General features: G+C 47.9%; 1 protein-coding gene across 2 annotated transcripts in view; it reads right to left on the bottom strand.

The window, feature by feature from the left end:
- Positions 1-13382, bottom strand: part of ASTN1 (astrotactin 1) — a 305327-nt gene that overhangs the window by 145333 nt on the left and 146612 nt on the right. The window contains exons 3-7 of one of the 2 annotated variants that reach the window (XM_028092079.1): positions 8616-9009; positions 6960-7106; positions 5861-5968; positions 1226-1375; positions 3-194 (exon numbers count right to left, since the gene is read on the bottom strand). In XM_028092079.1, the coding sequence (XP_027947880.1) occupies positions 3-194; positions 1226-1375; positions 5861-5968; positions 6960-7106; positions 8616-9009 (991 nt within the window). The remainder of the gene's footprint in view (positions 1-2; positions 195-1225; positions 1376-5860; positions 5969-6959; positions 7107-8615; positions 9010-13382) is intronic. The other variant, XM_028092081.1, reaches the window with a different exon arrangement.

Below are 13382 nucleotides of genomic sequence, written 5' to 3'. Positions count from 1 at the left end.
ACCCGCTGCCCGGTGCTCCTGCCTACCAGTTTCGGGGTCACATTGGTGTTCACAGGGGTCCAGGAGCCGCCGGGCACAGAGGTCCATGGCCCAGGGCCCACTGGAGTTCTGTTGAGAGAAGAGCACCACTTGAGCTGGGTTCAACCAGTCACTGGCATCCAGCTGGCTCCCCTCCAGCAGGATGAAGCGGCTCCCTGCAGGAGAGAGAGAGGAGGCATGCCTGTGGGTGCACACAACAACACACATACACACACGCACACGTGTGCGCATTAGTCAAGACAGAGTAAAGGATGCTGCACAGATTAGCCCAATCCGAGGTCATGACTCCTACCAGCCCTAGCCTGTCATGAGCCCCCAAGCAAGGGATCAGCAGATGGAGCCTCGGCCACCACTTGGACCTCCTGCTGCCCTTGCTCCATCATCCCCTGCTGCTTTGCTCGATCCCATCTCTATTAGGGTGGACCTAGGGAATACTGGGACAGAGCAGCTCTGTGATGGCCACGGCATGGCTCCATCAGACCCAGCCACAGGCACTGGCATTCACCCAAGGAGCAGGGACCTGCTGCCTGGTCTCCACTTGCCATGAAATAGCAGGCCCTCTAATAGCGCGGACAGTCCCCACCTGTTTTCAGCCTTCCAGCAGCAGAGAGAAGAGATATTAACAAGTCAATTAGGTACTCTGGGCTTCACAAATTCAGGGCCTCCTGAACCCGTACTACTCCTTAATTACACTGGGGTCCCCCTGAACGAAAGGAAATTGTTGCTTCAGAGTTCTAGGCTTTTAGCAAGTTACTGCAATCAGGAATTTCTTACCCGGGCATACCAAACTGAAGCATGGCTGATTCTTAATCATATCCACGGCTCCACTTAGCTTCTCCCTTCCCCAAAGCCAGAGAATCTCTCGGTGTCTATCTACCTGTATCCAGCATGCTCTGTACTTCTCTACAAAGACAGGGACTTATTTTAAAGCAAACAGAAATGAGAAATTGGAGTGGGCATAGAGAAGAGGAGGTAATCTGTTCAATTTTATGGGTTTTTTTTTTTAACCTGCTTTCTGATTTCATCTGTGGACAAACCAAATTTGCCCTAAGCCTTACTTATCTGGGTTTATTTTTCCCTCACTTAGAGTAATAAGTAACAGTGACCCCTGGCTTCTCTATCTTCCTGGCCCAACGTGAAAACTTCTCCTTTGTGGAGGAAGCCGCATCCTCGCAAGCAAGCTTACCATCGGCGATCAGGTGCTCGGGGACGTGCAGGGTGATTTTGACAACAAGGGGGCAGCTGACATGGGAGGAGCACACGAGGCCGATCACACAGCTGGTGATGCTGATCAACGTCAAGGTGGTCTTATTCACAGGACTTCGGGGAGAGCCCACTGGAAGCAAGATACAAGCAAGACACATTGCGGTAAGAGTCTTGGCAGTGGGAGGCCAATCTGGCTCTGCTGCCCAAACAAGCAAACAGGGGAGGCGGTGGGCAAACCTAGCCCAGGCAGGGAATGTTCCGGCTCATAACCCCAGTGAGCTTCATACTCATGGAACACCATGTCAGCTGCTAGTCAGAGGGGCTTAGCCTACTGGTGGCCCTTGGGGTCAGCAACAGTCAGTTGTGTGCAAGTTCACTGCACTCTTCCTGGGACAGTTTCACAAAGAAATCATAAAGGAGGGCATTCTCCCCCACTGCTCGCCTGGCTGAGCTCCAACCTCTTGCCCAAGGGTGGCAAGGATGCTTTCACCACGTGCTAGAACTCTCTGCGCTTCTCCCTGCTTCTTGCACAGAGGGCGCTCTCACAAACCAGCTCCTTCCTCCCACGGCTCAAACTACTTCTCCAACTGCCTCTTGAGGAACTTTCCAAGCTCTGTGGGTGGGAGTCCTACAGGTGACTCTTTGTCTATAGGACCAGGAAGGAGGAAAGTCTGCTCTGTATGTGTAGAGGATATTGTCATGCCTGAAGGGCCCCACCAGTCCTGCAGTCAGAGATTATAAATGGCAGCTTAGTGAGCAAATAAGGATGCTGAGGAGACAGTTGCAGGCAGGTGCGGACAGGAATAGGAAGGAAGGTTTTTGGGCAGAGGATAAAATGGTAGTAATAAGAGGGACATTTCACATGGAGGCAGAACAGATGTGGGAAAGTAAGAAAGCAAGGCTAGTGGCCAACAAAATGTGTCCTTTGTCATTTTCTTATGGTCTAGTCTGTGTTGGCATTTATGACTGATAGAAATAAAAGGCAACTATTATGTCAGACATTGGGTGAAGTGCTTTGCATATTATTTTATTTTTATTATTTGCTTCCTTAGAATAAATCTAGGAGTCTGGACAGTAACTACCCACTTCACAAGTAAGGAAAATAAGTCTCAAAGAGATCAACCTCATAGTGACAGTTAAAATTTATGAAGCGTAATTATGTGTCAGGTGCCAGTGTGCAGGCTTTATGTGGCTCATGTCACTTAACAATGACCACGGTCTGATGAGACAGTTCCCACAAGGGACAATCAGAGACGCGACAGGGCACGTACAGGGTCAAGCTACTACTAAGGAGCCGGGATCGAGGCAGGGGTCCAGCTGAGGCGGCAGCCCCCAGACAGGGCACTACTCAATCTTTGGGCCCAGGGGAGTCTTTGGAATGGCTCTTCTCGGGACTGCAGGGAAGATTTGGGTCCATGTGCTGCACCCACCCATTATGGCCTCAGGTGCCCTGAGTGCTGTGCTGGCAGGAGCTGGGATGAGAAACTGCAGGGTGGCAGGCAGCCTCTGGGATCCTCTATCCCTTGCTACCTAGAAATATTCTTTTCACCTTAGGATCCTTTCACCAAGGGGTCTATTTTCCCACACTTACAAATCTCTATCCCCAGCCCAAACTGGGCCTGAGCAGCAACAGATCTGCCACCATCCAGCACATCTCCCAGGCACTCGAATGTGAAACTGGACTCTCCTGCTTCCTCCGATTTCCACTACCCGGAGAATGGCACCCTGAGCTACTTGGTTTCTCCGGTCGGAAAACTCCACCTTGTCTGATCCTGCCCTCTGTTACATAAGCCATGACCCTCCCCCCTTCCGATGCCATTAAATCTGGTTCCATCTTGTGTCCAAAGTTTCTCTTGCCTTCATTCTCTCCATCCCGACCCGCGCCCGGCATCGTGCACCTGGATTGCAGCAAGAGCCATGTGCCCAGTCTCCCTGCCTCAACCTCCCCCATCATCGCCTACTCTCCGCAGGGGCTCACAGGCACCCTTCACAAAGCAGAGCGGACCAGGGCAACAGTCTTGAAAAGCCTCCAGTGGCACCAACCGAAGCGTTAGGTCCGAGTCCTCCGGTCAAGGTGCGTGCTGTCTCCTGATCGTCCAGCCTTATTTCCTAAGCAAACCGCAAACCTGCACTGTACACTTCATTCTAGTAAACTCTTTCCCACTCTCTGACTAGACCATTATCGTTTATGTCTCCTTGACTTTGCACATATCATTTCCTCCTCTGCAGAATGCCATTTTGTCACCTTGTCAGCCCGGTACACACCTACTCTTCAAGCCTCAGCTCCAACAGCATCTCCTTGTAAACACTTCCCTGAAACCTTTAAGAGCAGATTCTCACTCATCCCTTGCTGTTCCTCTAGCCCTGGCTGCACCCTGCTGTTAAAGCTTTTATCATACGATGTTGTCACTGTTTCCGGGTACTTGCTCCTGCTCTCATGTGATTGCAATAACTTGCTACTCATCTTCCTACCTCCCTGGCCCTTCTGTATCAACCAGCCATCACCCAACATCTCTACCTGGCTTCAAAATGTCCAGTGGTTCCCTGGGACCTACGGAACAAAGTGCAAACTCATGATGCAGGTGTAGTCCTCGGGGAGCTGGCCTGTTATCCAGGCCCGTCCCTACTACCCCATGGCCTATGTTCTTACACCTGCTATACAGAACTACTTCCACTTGCTTAAAAATACCATGTTCTTTTGTGCCTTCCGGGCTTTCTATATGCTATTTTCCTTACTAGGATGTCCTTACCCTAGATTTTCCTTTTTCAAGAAATTCTACACATTGTATATAACCCAGGTCTAATTATTTTCTCCTTCTTTGTCTCCTATTGCTGCCAGGTAGAATGACCTGTTCTGTCCTCTGAGTATTCATTTTACTTTATTTATAATATTAAATTAAGCCTTATCACTGTGCCATGTTTTCATAATTCTACCTCACATCACAAAGCCTGACCTATGGCAGGTGAGTTATAAAATTTCTTGCTGGCCTGATTGATGTATTCAGTTCAATTCAACAAACACTTACAAGCATCTATTATAGGCAAAATCCTTCACTGGGCACTTTGGAAAAATAAATTAGACATGCCCATCCCTAAGAAGCTTACAGTCTAGTTAATAGCAATAAACATTTGATGTACTAGGAGAGCTTGATATTTTAAAGGAAAAGTTTTATGCTGCAAAGAAACTCATTCTAATTCATTACTATGGATTTTCTTAAACAGGATTTTATTACAGCAGAACGCACCCTGCTCAGGGTTGGACAGGCTGAGGTTGACTATCAACTGTATATAAATATGTAAAGAGGATCAAGGGATCCACATTCTCACCTCAAGGATACTGGGGCATCAGACGTTAGGCTGCCCAGAGCCCCACTGATCTCTTGAGAAAAATGCTGGGAAGGAATTTTGTCCCAATAGTAGCAAAGCTTAGAGAAACTGGACCTGGGGAATTAAAAGGTTTGCTTCCAATCTCTGGGCAGAATGCCCTCAGTGTGGAAGGAACTCAAGTAGAGGTAGGAGAGAGCCAAAACATAAATGTCTTTTGTGGGGCATTGGTTGATTATTGGTTGGGGAAAAATGCCATTGGGTATAACACAGGGGGAGGCCACTCAAACATCCTCCACTGTATCTCAACAGGTCCCTGTCCGAAATTCCTTAGGATGGAATGCTGCACAAACCTGAGGCCACACTGCAGAGAGGTCTGGGAGCAACGACAATGGGGACTGCATAGCGCTCTGCCAGTCACCCAAAAAGCACACTTTAATATAATTTAATGCTTTCAGGAGCGTGTATGTGAGGTATTGATAACACACTTCCTATATGAGGAAACAGGCTCAGAGAAGCTGTTGTTCTCCTCCAATATCACACAGCAAGTAAACTGTGAAGCCTACTGAACCCAGACCTCCCTCAGTGACAAGAGTGCTACCAGCAAGGTCATGGGCAGCGACACCTCATCTGCCACCGCCACACCTGAACATCAGGGGCAGTGGCCCAGGGAGTGTCTGCGCAGAAGGACAGCTCTAGCAGTACTGAGGAGAGTGCGTGAACTCACCGGGACCCTGCTGGGAGAATGGAGGGGACTTGGAGCCTTGGGGGTCCCGTGATGCCGCTGGGGAGGGGATGGGAGGTCTAATACCGTTACACACAGATTGAATCGCAGGTGACAGATCATTCCTCAGCGACACCGCCTCCCCCACCACCGCTACCTTGCCCAATCCCAAGGCCGGCGTGGCTGTGCAAGCAAGGGTACATATACCATCCACATTTTCACATACAACACACTTTATCAACTTTATTTCCTGTGTCTAAACAGCAAAATATGACTCTTGAGGCTTCCAGAAGGAATTGAGAGTCTTCTGACCAAGAAATAGCCTTTCAAACAACTTGAACACTTGTTTGAGAGCGCCATTATCTGGGAGAGATGATTCTCGGAAATTTTCCACTCTAGGCTCTTCTTTCTTCCTTAGGAGGAAACACCAGCTGTGGTCCAGGGACGCTTCCTGCAGAAAGTGGCTTTGGTCCACACAGCCCCCAGCCCGACCCAACACCTGTGCCGCGCCTCGCCTCCCCCTGCCCGGAGCCCCGTCACCCGCTGTGACCCCTCCAACCTTCCCACCTCTGCTGCGCCTCCGGCTCCGCGAGGGGTCGGTGTAGAAGGTCAGCTGGGGGTCGTTTTCTGTCTCGGGGCCAGAATCTCCTTCAGGGTTCAGGAAGGCAGAACCAGCTATAATGAAAAGAAGCACAGCACAGTCGACATCTTCAGTTTTTTCTTCACAACACCAAATCACTGGGCAAGTTCAAGAGAAAAATCGATAAAACCAAGAGCAGGCTGACTGACAATTTGGGAGGAGTAGCCACGGACACTGGAGCTTCCTGATACCCAGATTTATTGGAGAAGTGGACCTTTTCGTGATAGCGGTCACTGGAGCCCACCCCCAGCCAGCCCAGGCTCCCCGCTCCAGCCCGAGCCGCAGCCCCCTGTCAGAGAGGGCCTTCATGGATGGTGGGTAGAAAGGGACGGAAGGGAAATTTCCCTCCTCGAAAGCTTTTCTCTGGTCCTGGAATTAATATGCATTCAATGGGAAAAAGAGGAAAAAAATAATAAAGAGAATGCAGAGAAATGTGCAAAGAGAACAACCCCGATGTCCTCTAAATCCTGTCAATCAGAGAAAAACTCTGTTCACATTTGACGTATATGCTGTCTTTTTCTGATACAGAAATAGATAAAGGTTTTTTAATCTCCCCTTATGAATGGTGTTTTGCTCGTTTTTCTTTTTCCATTTAATAAATGGGTGGGCAACTTCCCATATGAACAAATATGGATCTATCTTATCCTAAATGGCCGCATGATAAGACACTGGACGATCGACAGATGTGCAGGTAGTTAACTGATACTATTGATGGATGCTTAGGCTATTTCCATTTTTTTGCTCTTTTAAACAATGTTGTGATGAACAGCCTTTTACACATGGCTTTGCGCACTTGTCCAATTATTTCCTAAGGATTAATTCTTGTTTATGAAATTACTTGGTCAGAAGGTTTGTACATTTAAGTTTTTTGGCTAAGTAACACTCAACAGGCTTCCAGAAAGCCTGGGCTCAAACACACACCCTCTAGCCATGCCTGAGAGTCGGGGGTCCAGGATATGAATGGTCCTGCCTCTACCGATATTAAGGAAACCGCCACCCGCAAGCCCTCCCATCAGACACAGATACCTCTTGCCTTGTTGTTGATCCGCTTTCTCTGGCTGCTGGAGGTATGCGAGAGCAGAGTGGCCTGCTGGTGGTTGGAGTCCACGGGGCTGGTGGCAATGATGTTATCCTTGTACTTGTTCATCAGCGATAGCTTGGCATTGTCGCTTCCTGCAGAAGGAAAAGTCAAGGCAAATTCTTTCAGAGAAAAGGCCAAAAGAAAGTGCGAGCAAGGAAATCTGCTTGAACCACGTAAATGGAGTTTCACAGAATTGAAATAAGGAACCTTTAAAGTGAGAGATTGGCAGAGACTAAATACTCCTCTGATTTCTGCAGGGCTACAAAATTGAGGGAGGAGAGGAGAGAGATGACAACTCAAAAGCCAAGTCAACTGATTCTGTATTGATTAGGGTCACCACATGTGGCCCACGGGCTAGAGACAGACAACAGATTCCTTTCTCTGGGGCGGCACAGAGTTTTAGAAGAAGCTGAATTTGAGTGCATTCAGGCAGAACATGTCCTCTCCCTCTTCCAACCTAGTCGATCTCATGACCCATGAAATCATGACCTGAGTCGAAACCAAGACTCAGATGCTCAATGACTGGGCCACTCGGGTGCCCCAAATTGGAGACATCTATGATGTGATTTCCCTCTTTTCAAGCCCCACTGAGGGATGCCTGGGTGGCTCAGTCGCTAAGCGTCTGCCTTTGGCTCAGGTCATGATCCCGGGGTCCTGGGATTGAGCCCCGCATCGGGCTCTCTGCTCCGCGGGGAGCCTGCTTCTCCCTCTCCCACTCTCCCCACTTGTGTTCCTGCTCTCGCTGTCTCTCTGTCAAATAAATAAATAAAATCATCAAAAAAAAAAAAGCCCCACTGAAAGTCTATATATCTTAAGCAATATTCAGTATGAAAAATGTCTTCTTTAAAGAGAATTGAGCAGTCTTTTGAGGGATCACTATCTTGGGGTTTTATGAGGAGTTGCTTATTTACAGAAGTCTCAGAGAGAGACAGGAGGGCTGCTATAAAAGAAAAGTACAGTCATTTCCTCTCTGCATTTTGTTGACCCTGATTTCGTTCAGCCCGATCAGGTCCAAGTCTTTTCCACCCAGCATCTACATAGAAACACAAGGCATCTAAGGTCGGACAGCTTGATTGCATTCCTAATCTTTGAAGAAGTACGACCCTTGTAAAGACCACAGAGGCATGGGCAAAACAACACAACCAACCACTCCCTCCCCAGACCAAGGTCTCCAGAGTCATAGAAAAGAACAGACACCTCTGTCCTCCCACTTCAGTGGATACTTAGATCACCTAAGCAAACATGTGACACGCAAAAATGCCGTACACACGCGCTGATCTTTCTTGCTAGCTTCTTATTTCCCTGGGGACTGCTCTATTATATAAGCAAAAGGCTCTATCTAACCTACTCTTCTGTTAGGGGTAAAGGTGTCTCTGCTTCCAGTGCAAAGGTGAAGTGGAGAAGGATTCGGTGTATACTTGTTCTTCTGATTTCCCGCATTAGAAAATACCTCCTGTTGTCTCAGGAGAGCATGTACCCTTCTGGCCCACCTGGGAAAGGGCACAGGTACATGCCATTATGCATGACAACCGGCCCCAAGACTAGAAAAGCTGTTCCCTACTCACTCCCTAGTTCCCCAAGGGGAGGAGCGACTTGCCCACCTGGGGTGAGGTCCATCCCTGCCTTTTCGTTGCAGCCCTGCAGGGAGTCCAGGGTGCGGGTGACCTGGCTGGCGAAGTCCTCCCCTCCGTTCATGCACTCCCTCTGCAGGTGGTGGCGCAGGTCTGTGATGTCGTACTCATAGCCGTCCAGGATGGGGGTCTCCCGGATGCTCAGGGTGCCACTGGAGTTGTGGCCCTGCACGCGGGCATTGCGCAGACTCTCCCGTCCGTGCCCGCCGATCAGCACAGAGGGAATGTAGTGAATCTCGTTGGCCGCCTCGGCACTGGCACTCTTCTGGGGCTGGGGCACCCTGCGGCGCTTGCACCAGCGCCGGCGAGTGTATAGGATCATCACCAGGCACAAGATGGACAGCAGCAGAGCAATCATGCCACCCTGGGAGGAGAGGACAGCAGACAGACGTCGGAAGATGGGTGAGTTCGTCCCACAAAGAGGCATCGCCCCTCCCCCTCCCCCCCATCCATCACTCACTCATTAATTCATTCATTCAGGTGCAGTAAGCACTTAGAGCAAGCATCACTCAGCAGCAAAGGGACAGTCTGTGGTGACAGGTGTTGAAGGAAAATGGAGAAAAATGGACCTGGGATGACCAGGGCCTCATTTAAGTGATCCACAGTTGCTTCTGACTTAGCAAACATTGTGAAAGAGAAGTCTGTGTGTGTGTGCGGTGTATATGACTTCAGTTGTAGAAACAGGGGAGAGGGTTAGTTTGTTAAGGCAAATCTGTTACGCAGAAAGCTGGTTTCCAGCCAATTTTTAGCAGCAGAATCGCATCTAGTTTCTTCCTAGATCTTAAAAATCAGCCATGTATATAGATTCTAACTCTGGCTACATCAATGATCAGTGAGTGCCCCAAATTTGGAAACTCAAAAGTCCTTCTCTATATAATGGAGAAGGTGCCACTTGGTCTGGGAAGGTGGTGCTAAGGACTATGTTAGGGAACGGTGCACGGTGCCTAACAGAGTGTGTCACATGGAATCAGGGATGGCCTCAGCCTGACCTTAAATGTCTCCGTCAGAGTAGGGGAAGACAATCGACAAATCCAAAGAGAAGTTTGCGTCCATTAGGGATTTACAAGCAAGCGTGTGGCGGACACTCACCATTTGAACATGACTTTTTTGGATCACTACGGCTTTAGGGGACAGCTTACTCCCACTCACGAAGTCCTGAGTGATCGATCTCCCATTCTTGCTCGAGGGAGGGATTGAGACCCATGTCCTGGAGTCAGGCTGGCAAAGGAGTTTCCTTGTGAACCCTCTCTGCTCCCAGGCCATCCTCTGAGGCCACTCCCTAAACACCAGGACTCCACTCAGTTGTCTGGCAGAGGCCAGGATGCCATGCTTGGTGACACTGAGCACCTCACCTTGACATTCGGGGGGGGCGTTTGGGGGAAAGCTTTACACACCCGTTGCTCCCCAGTGCTCAGCGGTCATAAATCTTCCAGTGCACGATCTGTATTCACTCCCCTTATTTTGGTCAATATCCCTCCGAACCTATTTCATTAGGTGGGGCTGTGCCAAATGGTTTTGCTCTCGAGTTGGGTTTCAGTCACTGCCACCCCATCCAATAAGCTAGAGATGAAAACCCCCTATTAATTCCCAGGGGGCCCACCCACACAAAGCTGGGTCAAAATTATCCCCTCAAACACATGAACAAGGGCTTTCCGCAGTCTTGTGAGAATTATATCTTGAATTTATAAAGTTCTTCTCCCGATAAATCTTCCCATTTACCTTCCCTCCCCTGCCAGCACCATGAACAAAGCACTGTGCACATGCACACACACACAGAATGTTGCCACTTTCAAACAGGCACAGAGCAGCTGAGACAAGAAGCAACAGAGTCAGTTGCCAAGTGACAGGTCACGTCAGGTGGCTTTTCAGGGACATACACTGGCCTCTAGGTTTTTCAGATTTTTCCTTTATCTGTGGAACAGTTTCTCCTGGTGAAATCTCTCATGCAAGTAGACAGCATAAATATGAAGCTGCCCCAGTTGCAGTGAGGGTGGGGGCGCAGGGGTAAGTATTCCAGGTCATGGCCAACGGTCGCCTCCCTGCAGCCCACCATCCCTCCCTGCAGCCTGCAGCCTGCCCCCTCCACCAAGTGTCGCAGCCGAGCCCCTAAGCCCGAGCCCCGAACCAGCGTGCTGAGAGCCCCTGTTTGAGTCCAAACTGTTAGTTTTTCGGCAGGCCCTTTATCTCAGAGTCAGACCTGCCATTCTTTCCCTCACCCCAAATTGAAACTGCAACAATAGGCAATTAAGCCACACAGAAAGAATAAGTTCCCGAGTGAGAGAAGTTGTCAGACATTGAATTAGGCTAGTGAAAGCGAGAGGTAATTTTATTCCCTAAAGAGCAATAAGAGCAGTATAAATATCAATCTCTGAGGAATGGCTGAAACACCAACTTTCTGCTCACAAGGAGGTATTCGGGGGGGCACCCCCAGGCTTCCCTCAATATCTCCTTTCAGATGATCACAACGGGTTATGATTGGATGCAGCCTGAATACAGCAAGAATAGCCGTCCAGTATGGGGCTGTTACTATGTATTGGACACGTGTTCTTTTTTTAAAAATTTTTTATTGTTATGTTAATCACCATATATTACATCATTAGTTTTTGATGTAGTGTTCCATGATTCATTGTTTGTGCATAACACCCAGTGCTCCGTGCAGAATGTGCCCTCTTTAATACCCATAACCAGTCGAACCCATCCCCCTACCCTCCTCCCCTCGAGAACCCTCAGTTTGTTTTTCAGAGTCCATTGTCTCTCATGGTTCGTCTCCCCCTCTGACTTACTCCCCTTCATTCTTCCCCTCCTGCTATCTTCTTCTTTTTCTTTTCTCTTAACATATGTTGCATTATTTGTTTCAGAAGTACAGATCTGTGATTCGACAGTCTTGCACAATTCACAGTGCTCACCATAGCACATACCCTCCCCAATGTCTATCACCCAGCCACCCCATCCCTCCCACCCCCCACCACACCAGCAACACTCAGATTGTTTCCTGAGATTAAGAATTCCTCATATCAGTGAGGTCATATGATACATGTCTTTCTCTGACTGACTTATTTCACTCAGCATAACACCCTCCAGTTCCATCCATGTCGTTGCAAATGGCAAGATCTCATTCCCTTTGATGGCTGCATAATATTCCATTGAGTATATATACCACTTCTTCTTTATCCATTCATCTGTCAATGGACATCTTGGCTCTTTCCAAAGTTTGGCTGTTGTGGACATTGCTGCTATAAACATTGGGGTGCACGTACCCCTTCGGATCCCTACATTTGTATCTTTGTGGTAAATACCCAGTAGTGCAATTGCTGGATCGTATGATAGCTCTATTTTCAACTATTTGAGGAACCTCCATACTGTTTTCCAGAGGGGTTGCACCAGCTTGCATTCCCACCAACAGTATAGGAGGCTTCCCCTTTCTCCACATTCCCGCCAACATCTGTCGTTTCCTGACCTGTTAATTTTAGCCATTCTGACTGGTGTGAGGTGGTATCTCATTGAGGTTTTGATTTGGATTTCCCTGATGCCGAGCGATGTTGAGCACTTTTTCATGTGTCTGTTGGCCATTTGGATGTCTTCTTTGGAAAAATGTCTGTTTGTGTCTTCTGCCCATTTCTTGATTGGATTATTTGTTCTTTGGGTGTTGAGTTTGATAAGTTCTTTATAGATTTTGGATACTAGACCTTTATCTGATATGTCATTTGCAAATATTGTCTCCCATTCTGTCGGTTGTCTTTTGGTTTTGTGGACTGTTTCTTTTGCTGTGCAAAAGCTTTTTATCTTGATGAAATCCCAATAGTTCATTTTTGTCCTTGCTTCCCTTGCCTTTGGCGATGTTTCTAGGAAGAAGTTGCTGCAGCTGAGGTCGAAGAGGTTGCTACCTGTGTTCTCCTTTAGGATGTTGATGGACTCCTGTCTCACGTTTAGGTCTTTCAACCATTTGGAGTCTATTTGTGTGTGTGGTGTAAGGAAATGGTCCAGTTTCATTCTTCTGCATGTGGCTGTCCAATATTCCCAACACCATTTGTTGAAGAGACTGTCTTTTTTCCATTGGACATTCTTTCCTGCTTTGTCAAAGATAAGTTGACCATAGAGTTGAGGGTCCATTTCTGGGCTCTCGATTCTGTTCCATTGATCTATGTGTCTGTTTTTGTGCTAGTACCATACTGTCTTGATGATGACAGCTTTGTAATAGAGCTGGAAGTCCGGAATTGTGATACCACCAGCTTTGCTTTTCTTTTTCAATATTCCTCTGGCTATTCGGGGTCTCTTCTGGTTCCATACAAATTTTAGGATTATTTGTTCCATTTCTTTGAAAAAAGTGGATGGTATTTTGATGGGGATTGCATTGAATGTGTACATTGCTCTAGGTAGCATTGACATCTTCACAATGTTTGTTCTCCCAATCCATGAGCATGGAACGTTTTTCCATTTCTTTGTGTCTTCTTCAATTTCTTTCATGAGTATTTTATAGTTTTCTGAGTACAGATCCTTTGCCTCTTTGGTTAAATTTATTCCTAGGTATCTTATGGTTTTGGGTGCAATTGTAAATGGGATCGACTCCTTAATTTGTCTCTCTTCTGTCTTGTTGTTGGTGTATAGGAATGCCACTGATTTCTGTGCATTGATTTTATAACCTGCTACTTTACTGAATTCCTGTATGAGTTCTAGCAGTTTTGGGGTGGAGTCTTTTGGGTTTTCCACATACAGTATCATATCATCTGCAAAGAGTGA

Source organism: Eumetopias jubatus, unplaced genomic scaffold (genome assembly GCF_037043125.1).
Source record: "Eumetopias jubatus isolate StellerSeaLion01/CBP00866 unplaced genomic scaffold, mEumJub1_p1.0 scaffold_12, whole genome shotgun sequence".
Taxonomy (NCBI): Eukaryota; Metazoa; Chordata; class Mammalia; order Carnivora; family Otariidae; genus Eumetopias; species Eumetopias jubatus.
Note: the sequence above shows the minus strand (reverse complement) of the source record. Positions and strands in the feature narration are given on the sequence as shown.